Below are 21,138 nucleotides of genomic sequence, written 5' to 3'. Positions count from 1 at the left end.
TATGTATGTATATATATATTGCTATGTATATGTATATTATTTCATTTTAATTGATCTATTTACGCAATTTATGCAACTTAATTCTATTCCTATTCTATTTAACAGAGATGTTCCACTGTACTGTACAAATCTTAAAGATACAGATATCACATTAAAATATGTTTACGGCTTTATAGGATTTTTTTGTTTTACATCATGGCAATGGGTATTCTAATACATAAAACTGAGAAGCAGAAAACATATGATGCATTTTCTCACACATGATACTGTATATCAAATCTGTGGACCTCAGAGAGAGTCCTTTGCTTTGAGCCCATACTTTGATGTGGATCTCCCATCAGTTCTGTGACCCAGAAGTGAAACGCAAAGTGACCTCAGAAAGATCACACTCAATATTCTGCCATCCAGCAGTATAATATATAGCTGTATAATAAAACTGTAAGCCATATTTTTGGAGAGATGTATGTGCAAAACATTATATTGCACCTGAGATTTCTTGTGCTATTACACAATTCCACAGAATTCAATTAAAAATGCTTGAAATATTTTTCCAATTCAATTAGGTCCTCAAAATATGATGTTAGCTTTAGAAGAGGCAGAAGAGCCGACTCGTTATATTCCGAGATTATCCTTCCAGTTCTCTGCGTGGCGTATGCTTAATTGATCTATGGCGTTTCATTGTGGGCCATCAGTCTTCAGTAGAGCCTAATTTATTATGTTTGCGTGTGTATGTGCGAGTGCATCCATGCATATGTACAGGAGTGTGTGTGAGTGTGCAAGATAAGTCTCTTACTCAGACACACTGCGCCATGAATCACTGTGCTGCTATGCCGAGGATCTGAGATGTCATTGTAATTAATGGTAATACAAGGCAGTGGAAACAGTAGCAGACCTCCGAGCTCTTTAATTAGCTGCAGTGATGAAGGAAGACACAGAGCAGAACAAGACGCTCGCGATGGTGATGAATAGACCGATGCTAGGAAACACCAAAAGAGCTGAGGAACCAGCAGGATCCCGCAGACTAGCTGTGTTGCTCCGTCATGCTCTAAACAGGAGAAAATGGACATGAGACCCTGGAAAACACTGGAATCTCTGACTCAAAACAATGTGGCATTATTCATCAAATCATTGTAGACTAAGGCAGAGGGAATTGGGAGAAACAAATATGAACGCTACGGTGGTATTTTGCTCAACGGAAGATGCACAGCTAAAGGGCAGCAGCACCGCTGTCTTAGCATGCTCATGTTTAGAGGCATTCGTCATTGCCAGGGTCCTACAACTTAATTAAGCTCTCAGAGCAGCCCTCATATGGGAGATGCAGTTTAATCTGAATCACCAAGCGCACTTCACTGGGCCTTCCACCATCCTGCACTTCAATACATACGGAGAGAAAATGCCTTCTGGGAGATGTAGTTCTGCATTAGGGCACTATTTTGATAATTATCTAGCAAGCAAATTGTTCTATAATTGCATGTAAACATTTTAACCTCAAATGTGGTCTAATTATATCATATTCATGATGTTCTACAACAGTTAGATTCAGCCCTTGAATTTGATTGCCCAAGCGGAGTGCTGATATAACAGGGGATTTTCACCATTTGCAACAGCATGCCCTTATTCGACCTATTCATACGATGTGGTGGATTCCTATTAAAATGACTACCTGCGAAAAATCACAGAAAAATACTAAGATTGCACCAGTACTGCCAACTTAGTGACTTTTTGGACTGCTGGTTAACATGTAGGCTGCATCTCTTGAGTAAGTACTTATTTTGAATAAGTAATTACTTCATGACCACTAAAAAAGTATGTATTATATAGTATGAGTGTGTGTAGTATGAATGTAATTTGAACATACTACATTCACCATGTTATCATTAACATGTAACCTACCAGCATCATTTATGTCACTTCACTCCCATTCATAAATCCTCTCCCGTGGCCTCATGGGATAGTAAAGTGTCCATCATATGCACACTTCAGATTCTCGCCAGAAGAAGCAGGTCATCCGGGTACTTTTTGCCTACTCTTTTATGAGTTCTGTGAATTCGGACATACTTCTTTTGTCACATAGCCTACTGTTTTTCGCCCACTATATAGCCTAGTGGGGAAGTTTCAGATGCAGACGTAGTCATTCGTTTCACACAGGGCAGGGGTGCCCAATCCTGTTCCTGGAGATCTACCTACCTGCGAGGTTCTGATCCAACACACCTGTGCTGAAGATCTTAATTAGCTGGTTCGGGTGTGTTCGGTCAGGGCTGGAGATGAACTTTGCAGGAAGGTAGCCTAGATCTCCAGGAACAGGATTGGGCAATATGTAAATAAGAAAATCTTTTTTTAGGACACATGGCAATCAAATATATTAAATAGAGTATGTGAGCACGGAATAGCGAAAACAGATGTAGACCTAAAGTGCAGACATTAGGCAGAATGCAAATAGCCTAGATGCAATGACAATGACATCACAAATATGCTAATTGACGCTTGGCTTCATCTTTTCGAGCAGGCTTTAGCTTCCACTTTTTCTGCAGGTAACATTTCACCAGTAGGTGGCGACATTAGACTATCTTTATGAGTGAATGTTCGAATCATTAATCCCAAAAAACTGATTCATTCAGGAAGGAAACAGGTAGGCCTACTGTGCAGCTCATAGACATACGTTGGACAACTAACTCTTTGACTTCAATATTTTAGTTTGCCGAACAAAAAAACACAAACACACAAAGTAACTGGAAGTAACCTAATGTGTCTTAAATGTAAGTTACTGAATATAAATTTGTTTACTGAACTGGTATAAAAGCAATTTGTTGGTTTGATGGTTTGATCATCTACTACGGCCTTGTGGAATCAAAGCATTCTCATTTTCGGAACAATGCGCTGTAGGGATGTGCCCAAGAATAATTAATTAAAATTCGTTAAAAACGGAATTTTGCAACTGACTACTCCACCAGTCCTAACATGAGGGCGGCAAAATCGCAAGAAAAACTTGATTGACGTGTAGTAAGTTTAATTCATGTTTCCCCTTAATAAAAAGGCATACCTTTATAGCTCATAACCGTTCGTATAAGCCTGTAAGCAAGCTCAATTGTTATATATTAGTTTGACATAAAATAAGACGGAAAAGTTTTGTGTATAGGCTTTCAAAATACTCACTCACCTTTGCTCGTCTTCGAGTATAGGCTACATTTCTCTGAACCCGCCGCGCGCCACATGCAGAGAAATCAACACATGACAAATCTGAGGTTAAATGAAATCATTTTGTTTTCTGCTCCAGACTAGGTTACACCTTTTCCAAAATAATGTATACATTTAAAATGGAACATTCACATGACGGTCATTTAAACGTAGTCATTGTAAAAAAATAAACATTTAAAACATTAAATGTGCAAAAACAAACAAAAATAAATGTAGCTACATGACTAATATTTCCAAGTCGACTATCAGCAGCAGTATTAGTCTCACACATCCCTAGTACATGCTCGTGTCATTTTGTGGAATATTGTAAATCGTTTTATTAGACAAATAGTTATACTCTCTTACAAATAAGAGTCATCAATATGTTGGTCCATATGCCTAGAAAAGAAAGACTGTATTTTAAGTGCATAGGGATATATTTGTATATATATATATATATATATATAGAGAGAGAGAGAGAGAGAGAGAGAGAGAGAGAGAGAGAGAGAGAGAGAGAGAGAGACAATAGACATGAACTAGACATGGAACTAAAAGCCACAAACCAAAAGATTTTTGCCATGTTGTAAATGTCTCACCAAATTGAAAAATGTAGTATCATGTTTGTCCAGCGACATCATACTACAAATGGGTTCCTGTCTACAAACAGTGTTGAACAGTGACTGATGGTTTATGTCATGTTGAGGCTGCATGCTATCTTCATTAAATGATATATGATCATTTTTGAGCACAAATTAATAGGCTTTATGAGCACTGAGCTGCAAAATGATGACAATGATGCCAGTTTACCATTTAGATTGATCTGGTGTGTCTTCATATGTGTCAGTAATGAATCCAATCGATCATGTTCAATGAATCTTTTACAAATCAAAAGAATTGATGACCTTTCGGTAAGAGCTCAATCACCATTTGCAGAGTGCTTTGTCGTTTTTTTTTTTGCTTGCACAGAAGACAGACAAAGTGCATTTTGGATTGCTGGATGTCTCCATTCACAGCTAAGAAGTTCATGCCTTTAGTTCTGTACTTTCCCTGCCAGAAATGCTTATAAGATGCGCGTAATGCATCATTTCAAGAAGTTAATGCCCTATAACAGTGTTGCTCTGTTTTGTGTGTTTCTCTAGGCTGAACGGGGTCATATTGTTCGTAATCTGAGCGTCGCTTACTGAATACTGATGGAGGAAGAATAATGACCTAACACAGCACAGGTAAACAGAGGGCCTGATTCCCAGTGGTCCATGTCTTATTGGAGAGACAGTGTGAAACTGTGTTTGCTCTAGTTCTGTGAGACTTTCCATTACAATGAAGCAGGATGAGGCACAGTTCAGCATAAATACAAGAATGACAGGTGTGTGTATGAAATTAATCTATTTTACATAGCTAATAGAACACATCTACCAGGATTTTTCATTTTTGTATCCCCATTTTTGAGCTTTGATGTTTGAAGTCTGGATCTTTACCCTTTCAGTCCTACTGGTCAAAAGTGTGGAATAAAGAAGTATCTTGTGCTCACCAGGACTGCATTTATTTGATCAAAATATAGAATTGATACAATTCGAAATAAAATTTGTTTCTATTTTATTATATTTTAAAATGTATTTTATTCGTGTGATGGCAAAGCTGAATTTTCAAAATCATTACTCCAGTCTTCGGTGTCACATGATATTTCAGTCTTAGGATACTTTGATGAATACAAATTTTTATTTGAAAATATTGTAACAACATTTATTCATTCTTACCCCAAGAATGGTAGTGTTTCATGGTTTCCACAAAAATATTACAAGTAAAAACTGTTTTCAATATTAATAATAATAATAAATGTTTCTTGAGCAACAAATCAGCATATTATTAGAATGATTTCTGAAGGATCATGTGACACTGAAGAGTGTAATTGCTGCTTTGCCATCAGAGGAAAAATTATAAATTATTTATTTGAAATTGTAATAATATTTCACAATAAAACAGTTTTTACTATATTTTTTATAAAGTAAATGCAGCCTTGGTGAGTTTCTTTCAAAAACATGAACAAAATATCAATTATTTCTATAATTTTTGACCGGTAGTATATACATTCATCACTGTTCTTTATAGTTGTTCATTTTCCAACATTAGTCTGAATTTCTTTTAATGAAACAAAATGAAAGAGTTATCTTGATGATGCACAAACCAAAAGGTGTTTTGATGGAGAATATATCTTTTTAGAAACGTTTTAGTAACTTCCTGCTAAATAAAAATCTGATTTTTTGATAGATGAAATTATGCAAAGAGATTATTTAACTAGAAAAGCTGACAAATAATTGCCTTAAATCAAATAATCAATAAATCATCCATGGCAGGGAGAGATAAAACAGCTGTAAAAGGAACGCAGTCAAAGAAGATGTGAAAGGGTAGATGTAGGTTAGTGAGGCTATATATGTCCGCCCACCTCACCTTATACCTAGTATTTCTTAACTTCAGCTATACCTTGTTCTTCAGAAGGACTGTCATTAGAAAGGTTATTAAATGTGGGTGTCACTTTGTCATAGTTTGGAAAATCGTGTGTGGTGGTGCTGATTGATGTCATGGAACAGCAAAGGCTTTTGGCTAATAATAATTCAAATTACTCTAATAATAAATAAACATGAAGTGTATTGGTCTGGAGTAAAGTTGCCTATTTGCACATTTTTGTTGCCTAATGTGCATGTCTGTTACTTAACAATGTTGGTTTAGCTAATGATAGTTTGTTTCTTAAATCTTTTTCAGTATAGTATTTACATACACTACTTTACTCAGCCTAATAGCCTATTGCATTTTGATTGCTCTATAGACGAGATACCTTCATTGACTCACATCATTAAAAATGCAATTTAGATAATTATCAGAACCCTCTGGTGGAAGCTAATTGAATGGTTTAATGGCCAGACAGGTGTGGATGTATAGTCTCTGTGGGTATTCTGTGTTCTTATGGCCAGGAACAGAATCCCACTGTGCTCTTACAAGGTCCATCTGTGCTGGACAATGATTCCAATATTAAGGTGTATTGATACCGAAAACATTCATAGCATAGCAATCTACATAAGAACAAATTGTAATGGATGTAGACGGCATATAGTTTAGCATATATAATCTTATCTCTAAACATTAATAATAAAGTCTTTTTTAGATGCGCTTATTTAAATGGTTTGTAGAGCCACAAACTCTGCCTTCGGGGCTGAATTAGAGGCTATAGCAAAAGTTTTTTTACTGACAAACACTTTGATTTCACACAGTGAATTTTGTTATCTCATTGGTCACCTCCAGGTGGGATTCAAATGTCCCATGAGATTGAATACACTGGATCGTAGTCCTAGGTGAACTGATGAGTGAAAGCACAAAACACCAGGATGTCCCTTGTGAAAAAGAGTGCTTAATTGTATTGAATGTCCACTTGTACTTCATCTTAAAATGATTTGTTTTTAAATGTTATACTGCAGATAATATAATAGGCCTATTAAGGAAATAAAAGGCCACTTAAAGTTGGCATGTGAAACGGATGTTGCAATGGTCTTTTCTTTCCCTATTATTGTGACGTATTTATGAGTGAAACAGCTTCTCGAACAAGAAAAAATGTAGTAGTTTACTTTATGTAGTAGTATATGACGGGTCACACAGGTACGCAGTGGTTCTCGTCCCACCCGGTCTAAAATAGTCTGAATATTAACACTTATTATAGGCATACCGTTGTGATTGAGGATAAGACAAAAACTTGGGTTGGAAGATGGATTCATGATGTACTCGCTTATTATGTAAATTTTGAACAAAAAAAAGTTAGTGTACCTTTTAAAGGTGCTCTAAGCGATGTCACACATTTTTTAGGCCAATTTTTTTTTTGTCACATCCAGCAAACATCTCCTCACTATCCTCTAGCTGCCTGTCCCCTGAACACACTGTAAAAAAAACGTGGTCTCTGTAGATAGCCCAGGCTCCACAAACGGCAAGAAAAACAAACTGGCCCAGCCTGGACCACGAAACATAACAAACAGTGTTCCAGCTAATAACCGACAAGAATGATTTGGGGGTGGGGGTGGGGGGTTAGTGCGCGTGCACATGAAGGGGTGTGTGTGGGGAGTGGAGGAGAGAGAAGCATGAAGAGGGAAGTTAGCTAGAGGAGAGATGTCCCAACGACTAACATTAAAATTGTATATTCGTGAGAATTTTGATATGGCCGACACACGACCAAAGAGACGACGTTCCGATGAACAAATAACAAAGAATAGGGAAAAGGAGAAGGAACGCGAAGTCCCGAATTTACATCGGAAATACGTTCAAAAGGTGGCGAGAACTCCGCCGGCAGAAGGGCTTCCAAACCGACATTCAGGTGGCTCGTGGGTAAATCCAGTTTGTTTTTTCTAAATGGTTCATGACAGTTTCAGGAAGCACGGAAGGGAGGGGGAGGGGACGGGATGAGAAGGAGGGAGGGTCCAGCTAGCCTCCGTTTTGTTTGACAATACTTCGAACGTCAACAAAAGTGACGTCACCCAACATCGCTAGAGCACCTTTAAGTGTAGGCTACTTAAAGAGAGTACACATAACTATGTTTATTAACACACTTAAAGGGTTAGTCCACCCAAAAATTAAAGATCTGTTATTAATTACTCATCCTCGTGTCATTCCAAACCTGTAAGATCTTTGTTCATCTTCGGAACACAAATGACGATTTTTTTGATGAAATCCGAGAGCTTTCTGACAAAAAGACATTCATCATGTACACTTATTTTGATGTGTTGACTAACCTACTAAAGCACATGTAAATCACTTGATTATAATTTTAAGTGCAGTGTGTTATTTGATATTATTTTAAATTATCTAAATTGCCACCTAATCGTTACAATTTTGTAATTACAAATATATCTAAATACATGACATACAAGTTCAAAAGAAATGACATTAAAGTACATTTTAGTTTACCATAAATGCTTGTCAGTATATTCGGCATTTAACCCTATTTCAAAGACAATAGAAGTAATTATGAAATATAAAGATTTACTTAAGTCCTATTTAAGTGGGACTCTTAAGTTGTAATACATAGCAATAATAAACTATAATATATTTTATAGTGCAATTAAGTGTCTGAAAACATTATAGTAAATTATTTCCTTAAGTACTCTTTTTAAAATGCTAAAGTGTCCTCATTTTCTGCACTGATCATTTCCTCTTTAATCAAAAACTCATTTTGTAAGTTTTTTTAGTTGTGCCACTGGTTTAGATTGTGTTTATTTCTTATTTTGATGTCATATTTCATGTGCTCAGCTGTCAATATAAGCCCTGCAAGGATGTGCAGAAACCCACCCCCGTCCCGCTCCTATCAGTCACAGATAGACTCTTAGTATGTGCTCTTCTAGCAATCCTCTGCGTGAGTTCTGATAAGGGTCTTACCGCTTTGTAGCTGAATCAATACTGACATCAAAAGCCTCAAAGTTCACAGAATTAATTCCTGTGGTTAAGTGCCTTCAGACTCCTCAGAACTGGCTGTACAAAATTAGTATGTCTCATGTTAGACAACATGTGATGTTAAGTAATTGAAAAACTATATTTAAATGTGCTGTGTTTAGGACAAGTGTCCTATTCATGTGGCAGCATCTATTAAAAGGTTGTCAGTGGCATCATGGGAATGTAGTCTAATCAACTTTGTTTAGATGACTGTGTTCATGTTAGTGTCTCTCTTTCTGTCTCTCCCTCTCAAGGGTCAACCGTTTATATGATGCAGTGAGACTGATCTATTACGGAAGATGACCTTATTACAGAACGTGACTACTTAAATTCCACTCACATTTCAAAGCTTGATTCCCCTCCATTTAATTTCTTTTAGAGTAATTAACAGCATCCACTCTGTCATATTTCATTTGAATGTATCCATGGTGATCGCACACTCACCAACCCCCATGACATAAACCAGATGATGGATATCTGTATATGATGGAGGAGGTGGAGTTTAGGTGGAGGGAAGATCCTTCAGTCATGATGATGGGGATGGTGGGGTAAAGTGTTGATGCACAATGCCATTCAAATGGCAGATTAATGGGTGAAGAAGTGGGTGGTCATCCTACCAAGAAGAGGAGAGAAATTTGCAGGGAGACAATACGTAGAGAAACGTTTGCAAGCTCACTTATTTTAAATGGATAGTTTCACCAAAAATGTCATCATTGACATTCTAAACCTCACTCTTAAGAAAGGGTTCTTTCAGATAGAACCTTTTAGGGGTTCCCATCAGGGGATCATTTTATGAATTTCATTTGAATTTATTTTTAATTTCAATTAAACAGCTCATTGTTAGTTTATGTTAGCTCTGGTCCATTAAATAATGTTAACACTTTTAATAATGTATTAGTAAATTAACATTAATAAATGCTTTGTTTGTCATTGTTAGTTCATGTCAACTAATGAGGTTTACAAATTGAACTTTATTGTGAAGTGTTACCTGAAAAAAAAAAACATCAGACCATAAATCACTAAAAAATCATAATAGTTATAGACCCTTGAGTGTTTTAAGCCTCTTCTTCTCAGTAAGTTGCTTTTAGCATTAAATTCAGCTTTTATTTCTGCTTAGTTATAGATCATTCATACAGGGGTTGGTTCAACCTCTTGCTCATAGACAATTATTGAAAAACAAAATTTGAATTTTTTTTTGTATTAATAATATGCTTATTAAAGTAAAAATATGATTTGTAAGAATTCCAAACTGCATAAAATATCTCTAATTGTGAATGATTCATGTGCTTTAATCAATGAAATGGTCAATTTTTCTATCAGAATTCTGAAAGGGAGGAGGGAACGAGGATGTCGGCCTGGAGTCCCTTTCCTCAAATAATAGCGGCCCTCTGCCGTTCAATCTTTCCAGACATTTAAATTAAAGGTCACATGCAAATGACTATCTGTAAAGGCATGGCACTCACAGTATTGTGGAAAACACGAAAATTCAGCTATGAGAATGAAACAATGTTAAGGTGTTTGCAAATATGCCGTTTCCTCTTTATTGCTCCGGACATTTAATATAGCTGATTTCATTTACAATTCTGTGATCAAGAGTTTTCCAGCATTTTTTATGGGCGGGTTAATGAAACTTATTCCATTACAATTCAACCCTTTTTTTACAGGTTTCTCTGTGATTTAGACTAATGCAGTATTGTGTGTATGGGATGTTGCTAGTGTGTTTTGGGATTTGTTAGTGTAATTCACAGCTTTGATAGAGATTTGACCCACTTTAACTACTAACATTAAAATGAATCATTTGATACAATGCACTTACTGTGTACATGCATGTTTTTAAAATGCCTGCATGTAATTACAGCTGTAATTAATTTCATGTATTACATGTATAGTTACACTCTTGACCCGTTCCTTACACCTTAACCCACCCTTAAACCTAACCACCACCAAACCTGTCCATAACATTACCCGTATCCCACCGCAATAGCAGCAAAAGTGTTTTGGGTTGCACTTTATTTTACAGTACGTGTCTTATAGTGTACTTACCTAAGAAAGTGCTAGCTAATATTAGGTAACTACATGGGTTAAGGTTAGGTTTAAGGGCAGGGTCAGGGTTATTACCTAGTTATTACATAGTTAAAGAAACCATAATATAAAGTGTACCTGGATTTTTTATAATTTTCTTTCGGCACTAAAAGTATTACAGTTTACCTTGCAGCAGCTAGGTGTATAGAAAGCCTGTTCACATCTTTGATTATGAATCATTTCCACATATTTTGTTCTAAATATTTTTACTAGTAGTTTTATTTACACATTTCAGTTTTCAACACAGAGAGGTGTCAATCAAATTTTAGTGGTCTGCTGTAGCTTTTAGTCAGGAAAAAAATATGTTAACGCTATTAATTATAGATGAATTATTAATAAAGGCTGCATGAAACACATAACTGAACATAGTATCAGTGTGCTGGTCTGGGCTCGGAGCAAATGGCATGTCCCTTGGTCCTGCTTTGATTCCAGACTGGCCATCTGCATGTTTAGACCACAGAGGATCCTCTGAGAGATCTAGTCACTGTGGTCTTGCATTAGATTGTGCACATTTTGTAACACTGTTTTGGACATTGTGTCCTTAAAGTCACCATGAAATCCAAATGGACAATTCCCATTTTGGTTACATTTTATTTTAAGGTTTTCTTGTTACAGTGTAGTTATACATTTAAGGCCTGAGTAATATTAATTAACTACTTGTGTAAGGTTTGGATTAGGATTAGAGTTTGGTTTAGGTTAGTTGCATCTTGTAATAATGCATAAATTGCTGTTAGTAAGTACATGCCAAGTCAAGTCACCTTCATTTATAGCACTTTTAATCCTTGTGTTATGTTGCGGGTCAATTTGAACCGTTTAGATTTTATAGTTGCTGGAAATACTGGTTAACCTATGTTTTTTTTCTTGATATTTTACGACTTTTTCTCATTTATCATCATGAACATGCATGCAAAGTTTCAACATGCTGGTGTTTTTTGACATATACAAACAACAAAATTACTGTTACTTTCGTGATGTGTATTTTAACGCTCTAAGGCAACTGTACGGACCCAAAATAATAACATTTCTTGGTTATACTTTGTTATTTTATTTTTTTACTACCTTATGAAGCTAAAAAATTAGTTTTTCCACACTTATTTCAATACAGAAAAATATTTTGTCAGCCACAGATGGTAAAAATGACCTATCATTTATTTTTTCAAGCTACCTGAAATAATATTAAATCTTTTTTTTTTTCTTGATATTTTGTGACTTTTTCGCATTTATCATCATGAACATGCATGCAAAGTTTCAACATGCTGGTGTTTTTTTTTTTTTTACATATACAAACAAAATTACTATTACGTTTGTGATGTTCGCAGGTCAGTTTGACCATCATAGGCAGCTATTCAAAAGCAACTGTACAGACACAAAATAAAAACATTTATTTTATGTATGTCAGGGCATCAACTCCAGTTCTAAAGTGTAAGTGTATCTAAAAGTGCTCTAACCCAAACCAAACACACTTGAAAAAGCTAAATCATGGTGTTCAGAATTAATTGCAAATTACAAATGAAAATCTTTGACAGACACAGATAGTAAAATAAGCTCTCATTTATATATATTCAAGATATCTGAAATATCTTGAGACTTCGACATAGACAGCAGGAAAAATGAGCTCAGATTAATTGATTAATTGTTCAGTTATGATGTTCTAAGCAAAAAAAATAATAATAATTATATTCAAATAATATATAAATATAATGTATATTCAGTTTTAAAAAATGGTTAAAAAACATTTACATTAAATCATATATTCAGATATATATTTTTTGGAATATTTGACAAATGTTGATATTAAAAGTTTACAGTTTGTACCTGAATCTTTGTTGTTTTTCATAGTGTGATTTTTGAGGAATTGTATTGAATCCAATTAGGGTCAATTTGACCCGAACCATAAGGGTTCCAACATAACACAAGGGTTAACAACATAGATTGTTTCAAAGCAGCTTTACAGTGATAATAAGAAATTATAGTAAAAGAGATTGTTTTGGCTTTACAGCAGAATAAAGTTATAAAGAATAAAGTTATTGTCCAGCTAAACTTAGTTTTAATTGATTCACCGCTCATTCGCACGACAACAACAGTGCCTGGTGGCTCGAGAACGCAAACCTTGAAATAGTTTCCAAGGTGCAAGCGTTGATGTAATGTGTAACACTGTAAGATAAATTGTAACACCTATTTTTTTATGTAATATTGCAGTGTTTATTATAAATGATTTATCCCGTTTCATAAATCCATGTGCCCTCATTATCTTTAATCAAAACAACCCCCCCCAGAAAAAAATTTTGGTAAGAAAAGACCATCACAACTTCCTTTTCATGCCGACTTTAGAGCTACGTATGTTCTTCTGGAAAATATCAAGGTGATGAGAACAAATCTCAGTATTTTCAGCACAAACTTACACAATAGTTTGGCTTAACAAGGACATAAGTGAAGAAACTGGAAGTGTGGTGTGTTTTGTGGTATATATGTTTATATTACTTTCTTACATTTTTCAGAAAGATTGCTGCAAGTTTTATGGCAAATTGAGAAAGATTGTGCGGTTCTCTTTTAATCATACATCCACACACATGTAAAGTATCAACATGACAAAGCTATTGGTGCATGGTTTCACTCAAGTCTTCTTACACTACACACACACACACACACAGGCTGGATTCAGAGGAGGGACTGTAAACCCCTCCTTTCAGACCAGCTCCCATAGGAACATTTTTGCCAGTCCTTCACCCTCATAATTATAATAAATTTGACATTTCTCAGATAATATTGATTTCTTTATTTTAACATTTCACAGTCAGTGATGGTCCAAAGCATTGAGAAACAGGATGTCTATTGATCTGGGGCTCATGAATCCCTTTCGTGTATGTGATCATTTTTATAAGGCCTTTCTACCAAACATAAATCAATATTTTATATTCCCATCCTCAAAGAGGTGGGGGTACGGGGGGGCGATATCACCGGACAGAGACCTGACACCTGGAGAGAAACACCTAAGCTGCAGGAATGTTTAATGATTGAGACTTGGAAAAATGTTAATGTGTTCATTACCAAACATTTGAACTGTTATTGCATTTGAACCAACATGGGATTATTCGGTAACACTTTATTTTACAGTGTCCTTGTTACAAATGTTACTGTAGTAATAACTAGATCATGCATAATTACATGCAACTAACCCTAAACCAAACCCCAATCCTATAGTAAGTACATATAGTTAATTATTATTACACAGTCCTTAAATGCATAATTACACTGTAACACGGACACCTTACAATAAAGTGGGTAACACTTTATTTTACAGTGTCATTGTTACATTACAGTAATAACTATAAATGATGCATAATTACATGCAACTAAACCTGAACCAAACCCTAATCCTACCCTAACCCTATAAGTACATGTAGTTACTTAATATTACACTGTAACAACAACACCTTAAAATAAAGTGTATCCATAAAGTTTTTTGGAGCTATTACATCTCAGAATTACATTTAGTGATGAAGAAAATTCCATCTAAAATGTTGATTGCATTCTAGCATCAAAACATTTGATGCTAGAGATACATTTTCACTAGAAAATCCGATTAAACTGTTTTTCAGCTATCTTCAAATACATCTATAAATTAAACAGTAGACAAAACAATTGATTTGTATTCATCCCATAATTAAATAATACTTTGTTCGGAGGGAAGAAATCTAATCTTGAAACAAATACTGTTAAAGGAATGGCCATCATTCATTTAACAAACTGAAATCTGGCCTGGGACATTTGCACTGCAGGCTCACAATTAAATGAAACATTTCTTCAAGACACATTTAATGGTTAAACTGAATGCCAAGACCAAACAGAACTAGCAAACATCTGTAATTAATTGAGTGATGTCATCTGTATCTTTATCGCCCACATAATGAGAGAGAGGAAAGATAGAAAAGAGACTCCAATTCATGGTCTTTACCAAGAGAGTCTGACAGTGAGTTGGTCCACTTCATATCTCTTTATCTCTGCTTTACTTGAGCTTAAAATCCATTTGCGTAAAAGTATTGATTCTTCAAATCTGGATTTGTGTATATCCTTATCATTTTTGCGCATTAAACTGTCTTATTCTGGTGTTGTACAACACATCGGAACGATGTCAACGCGCTGACTACCTGTTTCCACTCTCATTTGAAATGATTCACAGGCTGTTGCATCCTGATTGTGTTTTGTTCTTTCCTCTGTTCAATATAGATATGACCTTTTAAAAAGTTCAGGCTACACTGAGAGAGGGACCTGCCGTTATCCGCGTAATTTCATATAGCCTACAGCACTGAAGGGCTGCTTGCTCTACAAAATCTTCGTGATAATTTGGGGTATATCATTGCAAATGAGTATTAATTAAGAAAATAATTCCCAGCAGATTTTGCAGCTGACTTCGAAATAATTTAAAAAATGATCAGTCGTAAATTTAATTCTACAGCCTAACATTTTAAGTGCGTCGTCCTTCTTAAATTATTAAGGTCATGAACGATATTTTATTTGATGCTTTTTTTCCCCTTTGTCTTTGAAACATTAGGAGGCAATTTCATTCTAAAATTATTCGAAGCTGCCAATACAAATATCGCCTCCGAAAATATGTGTGTGTTTTTCGTTTTAGGAATTAATGAAATGGTGTAAGGCTGAAATACTTCTCTAGAATAAAAAAATCTTTCAAAAACTTTCATAAGCAAATTCGAAATTTTTAATAGAACATATAGCCTACATCGAAAGTAATCTTTATATTGACAAAACGAGAGAAAATATATAATAGTTAGGTTTATTCAGCAATACACTAGATGAGAGAAGCTTAACATAGAATGCAGTGCAAAATCCATAACATCATAGAAAACAATGATCTGAAATATATAAGCATAGTGTTAAGAATTTGAAACCAGTTGCACGTAAACCTCATGGACATTATTTCAATATGAAATTAATACAAAGTGCTGGAGAAATTTAATAGCTCAACGAATTCCATGCATACTTTCTGAACTGTAAAAAAGCGATTCATGTCTTAATAACGATATAATTCACTACTCAAAATCATAAACACAAAAACGTGCTATATATGTCTGTATCCACTCTGAAGTCTGAAATGTTGCAGATAAAATCCTCTTGTGCACTCTATACTATAATGCAGAATGACTTAGCTAGTGGTTATAAAGTACCTTGTCGAAATGATTTGATCTCTTAAATCATTAGGCTACATTTTGCATGACAGGTGTTGAAGTTATAAATGCTTTGCAGGTAACATAAACAATATGACGAGTAACAATACAAATACATTTTCCACCACGCCGCATTTTTTCAGTATATAACTGAACACGTTTTAAACAAGCATAAGAATAGTCCTTTCCTCGCAACAATATTTTATCCTCAATGTTTTGAATATCTGAATAATTTATTTCCTCCGCGGTTATCTTGAACAGGACTGTCCCTGGCAGCCGTGATCCGAACATTAAAAATAGGCTACCATCCGCCAGTTTTTATTTCTTCATGTCCGACACATCGAGGAATCATCAAAGTTTTATGAACATGTCGCAGTTCAGTCGAATGTTCAGAACGGCAGAGTATCGTGAAAAAGTTTGTCAATGATCGCAGGCGTGGGAACCAAATCCTCCAGTTTCAAGTAAAAGATGCGCTGCAGTCCCTGCGTGCACAGCGCGCGCACCTCCGGCAGCTTCTCCAACAGTTTCGACAATTCACCACTGCAGGACACCTGATCCTTCAGACAGTTTATTAGCTTGTTTTGAAGGTCTTCTGTTTTCTTGGGCTCTTTTAGTCCATGTCTCTCTACGAGGATAAAAAAAAAAAGCAACCCGTCAGAGGTCTGAAGCATGCTGTATATTCTGTGGATCACTTGGAAAAGGTCAGACATGTCTTACCTGTTACTATGGCGAGAGCGGCTATGCAGGAGAAGGCAGAGACATCTATGCTCATGCTCTGAAGGTTAGAAGAAAACTCAACAATAGAGTCGATCCACTCCCCAAAGCCTCGCACACACTGCAACTTGTGTAAAACCACTCCATTGCAAAAAACAAGTTTGTCCTCTGCCAGGTTAGATCTAAAAAAAAAAAAAATGTCAAAGAGATTGTTTGTCTTTCGAAAAGTATTCATAAACAAACATGTACAGTGTATGCTTACCTGTAAGCCAGCCGCAGCACAAAAAGTTCAAGGAAGGCTGACTCGAAAAGCAGTTCCTGGTCGCATTTGGGGAGGTCGGTAAACCCGGGGATTTTTTCGGCCCATCCGCGAATGATGCTCATTGAAGCAGTGAGGAGATCGTAGAACTGCTGGATGTGCAGAGATTCATCTCCTCCTCCGCTGTGATACTCTGGACTCGTCTGAAACTAGGATTTAATACAATAAATGTATAACAGTTTATTAGCAAAGGCAACTTATAATTTTGTGCAAATTAAACTATCTCACATTTTACCATTGCATTGTTATCACTTCTGAAATTGTTAATTGGATTTTAAATAATTGCATGCATTAAAGCTTAACATTGTGCTCACTTTGGAGTAGTCCAGCCGGGCCATAGAGGGGTTGGAGTCTATATGCGCTCTCACTAGGGCGTTCAGGAGATTGACGGGTGTCATAGAGACAGGGATGTCCTGCGGACTTTTAGGTTTGGAGGGGAGGCGACCTCTTCGACCTTTTAAACTGGCTGTTCTCACAACTGAAAAACAAAATATTGGTTATAAACACCGGACCACGATATGAAACATCTCTGTGATAATAACAGGCTGAACTTGAATGAAATCATGCGTTGCACCTACAAATTGAGATGCGAGACAGAAAAAGTGCTTGACATTACCTTCCTTTACCATCCCTACGACCAGGCACTTTTGAAAACGGCAATACTGGCATCGATTTCGCCGCCTTTTATCCACAGGACAGTTTTTGTTTGCCAGACAAACGTATTTGGCGTTTTTCTGCACCGTGCGCTAGAAAGAAACAGCACATGTATTCGGCGTATTAATTGCATGTAAATCTACTCAATTCGCATGGCAACAACTTGAACTGCAATCACAGTGTGAAGTTACAATAGAATAGGACACTCAAACCCTGCACTCCAACCCAAAGCTGCGTAATACATTCAAGGGCCGGACAAAGCAGACATTCGGTAAATACAGATCCGTGGGCAGCCATAATTTGGGGTCCCCCGACGCTCTCTCCGCGACCCCTCTTGTCGGATTAGCGAGATTATTCTATCACGGTGGTGACATAAAGTGCTGTCTTAATGTCACCGCTGGGAGTTCCGTTACGCTCGGTTAGGCGCGATTCGACTCTCAGCGCAAACCAATTTAATTCTAGACGAAAGTAATGGTGGCGGAGATGAACGGAGGTGTCCCTAGGTGCATATTGGGTCAAATCAATACAACTGAGACAAATACTGTAGACCCAGTTCTAAACCATGCCTCTCCTCGTTCAAATCTCTCAACCTATAGGTTCAGACCCTGCGAATGTATCCATGAACTATACAATCATTTACCCTTGCGCAAAATTGTATTGGTTAAAAGACTTGTAGTAATTAGTGATAAACTTGTACCTTGAAGAATCCTTTGCACCCCTCGCATGTGCGCACCCCGTAGTGCTGACAGGCGGCGTTGTCCCCGCACACAGCGCACAAACCCTCGCTGGACGGAGATCCTCTTGCCTGGGGTGAGGCAACCGGGCTTTCCAGTAAGGGATGTCCGACGTTAAGCGAATGGGTTAAACCCACAGCGTGCTGTTTCCTCGGAGGTCCCGCTAAAGCAAAACTGTCCAGCGCGCGATGCGCACCCTGGGTGTCCGGGCCCATGGACACGTGCAGAGACCCATCGAAGCGCATCTGGCAGCTTGACATCGGCGTGTCAGCAGGAGACTGCTTGAACGAGAACAACCGAGACATCGCGTTTTTCCTCTGCTGGTCTATCATGTGTGAAGTCGCAAGGTAGTTTTGATGAAAGCTGTGAAGGGACCCACTGTCTTCCCACGTGTGGTGTGGAGGCGCGGGGAAACTGGGCGATTGGGAGATGTTTGGGGAGGATGGTTTATAGTACATAGGTCCGGTATGGGGTATGCTCTCCTCAGCCTGGTGCGGCTGATGATGATGATGATGATGGTGGTGATGCTGCTGCTGATGGTAGCTGTGTGCGGGTATCTCCTCCACCTTGATGGACAGCTGATCCCCTGAGTGGGACATTTGGTAGAGGCAGGGAGGCTTCACGTCGTAGCTGGAACTGTAGGTGTCCACAAAGGTGCTGAAACTGGGGAGCGAGGAAGTGACAGCTATCTCTGCGTTAGTCAGGTCCATGCTAAACTTGACAAACTCCGGTGTTAGGAAGTCGCAGTTGTACTCTCCCGTGGCGTTGTAGCTGTAACTCTGAGATGCAGGGCTGGCTCCTGGAGGTGATGTCCCATACTGAGCCTGGACGCAGGGCATGGCTGCAGTGTTAGAGAACTCAATTGTAATGGCTTTCTCTGACAGGGTGCATGATATTTGTTCACATGATTTATAGTTTAATACTTTTGGAAATAATATTCAAATACATTTTATTTATTTAAAAATAATAATAATCCCAATGTTAACCTTATGCGTAAGATGTAGACACTGAAACACATGACTTTCCAACGGAAAGTATGTATGCAAACTTTCTGACATGCATTTCCCTGGCCTGCTTCAGTTTACCTCCGCACACCTGCAACTTATATCTCTCGTGGAACAATCTCTGAAGTCAGGGCTCTTGCACAGGTTGATGTCAGAGCGTGTCTTTCCGTTCTTTTGCTTTTCTGCGAAAGAAATATTTTATCAGCATTTTTTCTTCATCTACATATATCTAACGCGTTAAGCACGACAGTGCGAGTAACTTGATATTTTTGTGAAATCAAGGCACTCAGATGACATCAACTAGATGAAAATCTACCTTGTGCTGGCAAGATTAAAAATGATATGATCAAAATAACGGCTAAAGTTAAGAAACGGTCATTTATTTATAGTAGATGTATTGCTTTACAATCTTGCCAAAAAAATCAGAAAAGCATTTTAAACAGTTTTATTGGTGGATCAATTCTCTGTTACATACCTCAAGTCACTATTAGAAGAGTTGCAAATGATGTATCCATGTAGCTGTTCCTGTTGATAGAAGTTCCGTTTGCATGTAGAGCCCGATGCCTTTGCGCACCTTACTCCTTCGACTGCTCGTGAAGACTGGAGCCCGAGCGCAATGTGCCTTTGTTTATGAGAACTCTGAATGCCACAGCCCACGTGCTAAGAGGGAGTGACGTCAGGCGCGTCAACCCTTGACGCGCGCTGATCACTGGACAGAGGGACTGTTCTTCAGCTCGCTCATTGCGCACTGTGCGCAATTCAATCCTCTGCGCCTTTGCATATGCGGGACTGTCCACTGGGTCAAATGAGATGAATTTCCTACAAATTATTTCTTGCGCAAAATCATTTCCAAATATAGAAACCACCTACAAGAGATCATATCTCACTGATTAGAAAGCAATGAAGTGGGTTTTTTGTTGTTGTAGGATACTAATAGTAGCTTACTATTTTGTGGAAGCGCCAGTCAGCATAAACATAAATCAGAGACTCTATTTTCCGTTTTATCAAAGTCATAAAGGCATGCAGCGATGGTTGCTGGCAAATTAAATGTTCTTCTTTCAGCACACAAAAAAGAAAACATAAAAAAAATCAATTTAAATATTAAAATTATTGTGAAAAGTTGTATAGTTGATGCGGATTAAAATCCATAAATGAGTTTTATTTGCTCATAAACAAAATGATAACAAATATAACATAAATAAAAGATTTCGCATTATAACGGATTAAATCGGATTATCTCTTTGAATACGGATGGCGGATGCAGGACTAAACAGTTCAAAATAGTGACGCCATATCTGTTTCTACCTGTATCATGCTTAGGGAAAGTTTCAATAGCTTAGGATGTGTTTCATCTGATTCCATTGCTCTCTCTGAGCGGTGAAGGGTTTCCATTGTGAGAAGGGAATCCCGCTGTAACAGAGGCAACTTTGTTTGGACTGAAGCGAGCTGCGTCATCGCTACGTCAGCAGCTCCAACTCCGTGACGCCTGATGCGGTCGCGCTGAACTTTTTTAGGCTGCAAGTCTCACCTGACCTGTGCAACTGACAAAAAAAAAAAAAAAAAAAAAAAAAAAAAGCCTTGTGAAGATCCCTCTGAAAAAATAATACTTTGAAAACATTCCAAAATGCACTCTGTGAGTCCTACTGCAGTCCTATAGTGCCTCAGTTTAGCTATTGTTTAACATTACATAATAGAGAAAGTAAAGTAGCTGCAGGCTACACATATGTTATAACAATACATGTGGCAATACAATCTAAATTAATGTGTTGCTAAATTCTACTGTTTAACTGGGAGATAAACAGTAGAATACT

General features: G+C 37.2%; 1 protein-coding gene across 3 annotated transcripts; it reads right to left on the bottom strand.

Annotated features, from left to right (window-relative positions):
• Positions 1-15,416: 15,416 nt before the first annotated feature.
• nr4a2b (nuclear receptor subfamily 4, group A, member 2b) lies at positions 15,417-19,929 on the bottom strand. Of its 3 annotated transcripts, XM_084425475.1 has the most exons (8): positions 19,803-19,929; positions 19,409-19,509; positions 18,287-19,164; positions 17,552-17,681; positions 17,250-17,413; positions 16,879-17,084; positions 16,620-16,798; positions 15,417-16,527 (listed from the first exon to the last, which is right to left on the bottom strand). In XM_084425475.1, exons 3-8 carry the CDS (start codon positions 19,160-19,162, stop codon positions 16,292-16,294), a joined length of 1,791 nt encoding a protein of 596 aa, XP_084281601.1. In that variant the 5' UTR covers positions 19,163-19,164; positions 19,409-19,509; positions 19,803-19,929; the 3' UTR covers positions 15,417-16,291. The 3 variants fall into 3 exon arrangements, with proteins under 3 accessions (XP_084281601.1, XP_084281603.1, XP_084281602.1); XM_084425477.1 differs by lacking the exon at positions 19,803-19,929 and having other exon boundaries at positions 18,287-19,147; positions 19,409-19,502; XM_084425476.1 differs by lacking the exon at positions 19,803-19,929 and having other exon boundaries at positions 19,419-19,494.
• Positions 19,930-21,138: the final 1,209 nt, after the last annotated feature.

This window comes from Rutilus rutilus (assembly GCF_951802725.1).
Source record: "Rutilus rutilus genome assembly, chromosome: 12".
Lineage (NCBI taxonomy): Eukaryota > Metazoa > Chordata > Actinopteri > Cypriniformes > Leuciscidae > Rutilus > Rutilus rutilus.
The sequence above is the reverse complement of the archived record's forward strand: the minus strand, read 5'-3'. Positions and strand labels throughout refer to the sequence as shown.

What these genes read in the sequence shown, in the direction of transcription:
- nr4a2b (XM_084425475.1), bottom strand. Translation starts at nt 19,162, where the DNA reads ATGCCCTGCGTCCAGGCTCAGTATGGGACATCACCTCCAGGAGCCAGC. An exon ending in CGTAGGGATGGTAAAGGAAG is followed by an intron (nt 17,414 to 17,551) that starts GTAATGTCAAGC and finishes TTTGTTTTTCAG; the next exon opens with TTGTGAGAACAGCCAGTTTA. An exon ending in CCCGGCTGGACTACTCCAAA is followed by an intron (nt 17,085 to 17,249) that starts GTGAGCACAATG and finishes ATTAAATCCTAG; the next exon opens with TTTCAGACGAGTCCAGAGTA.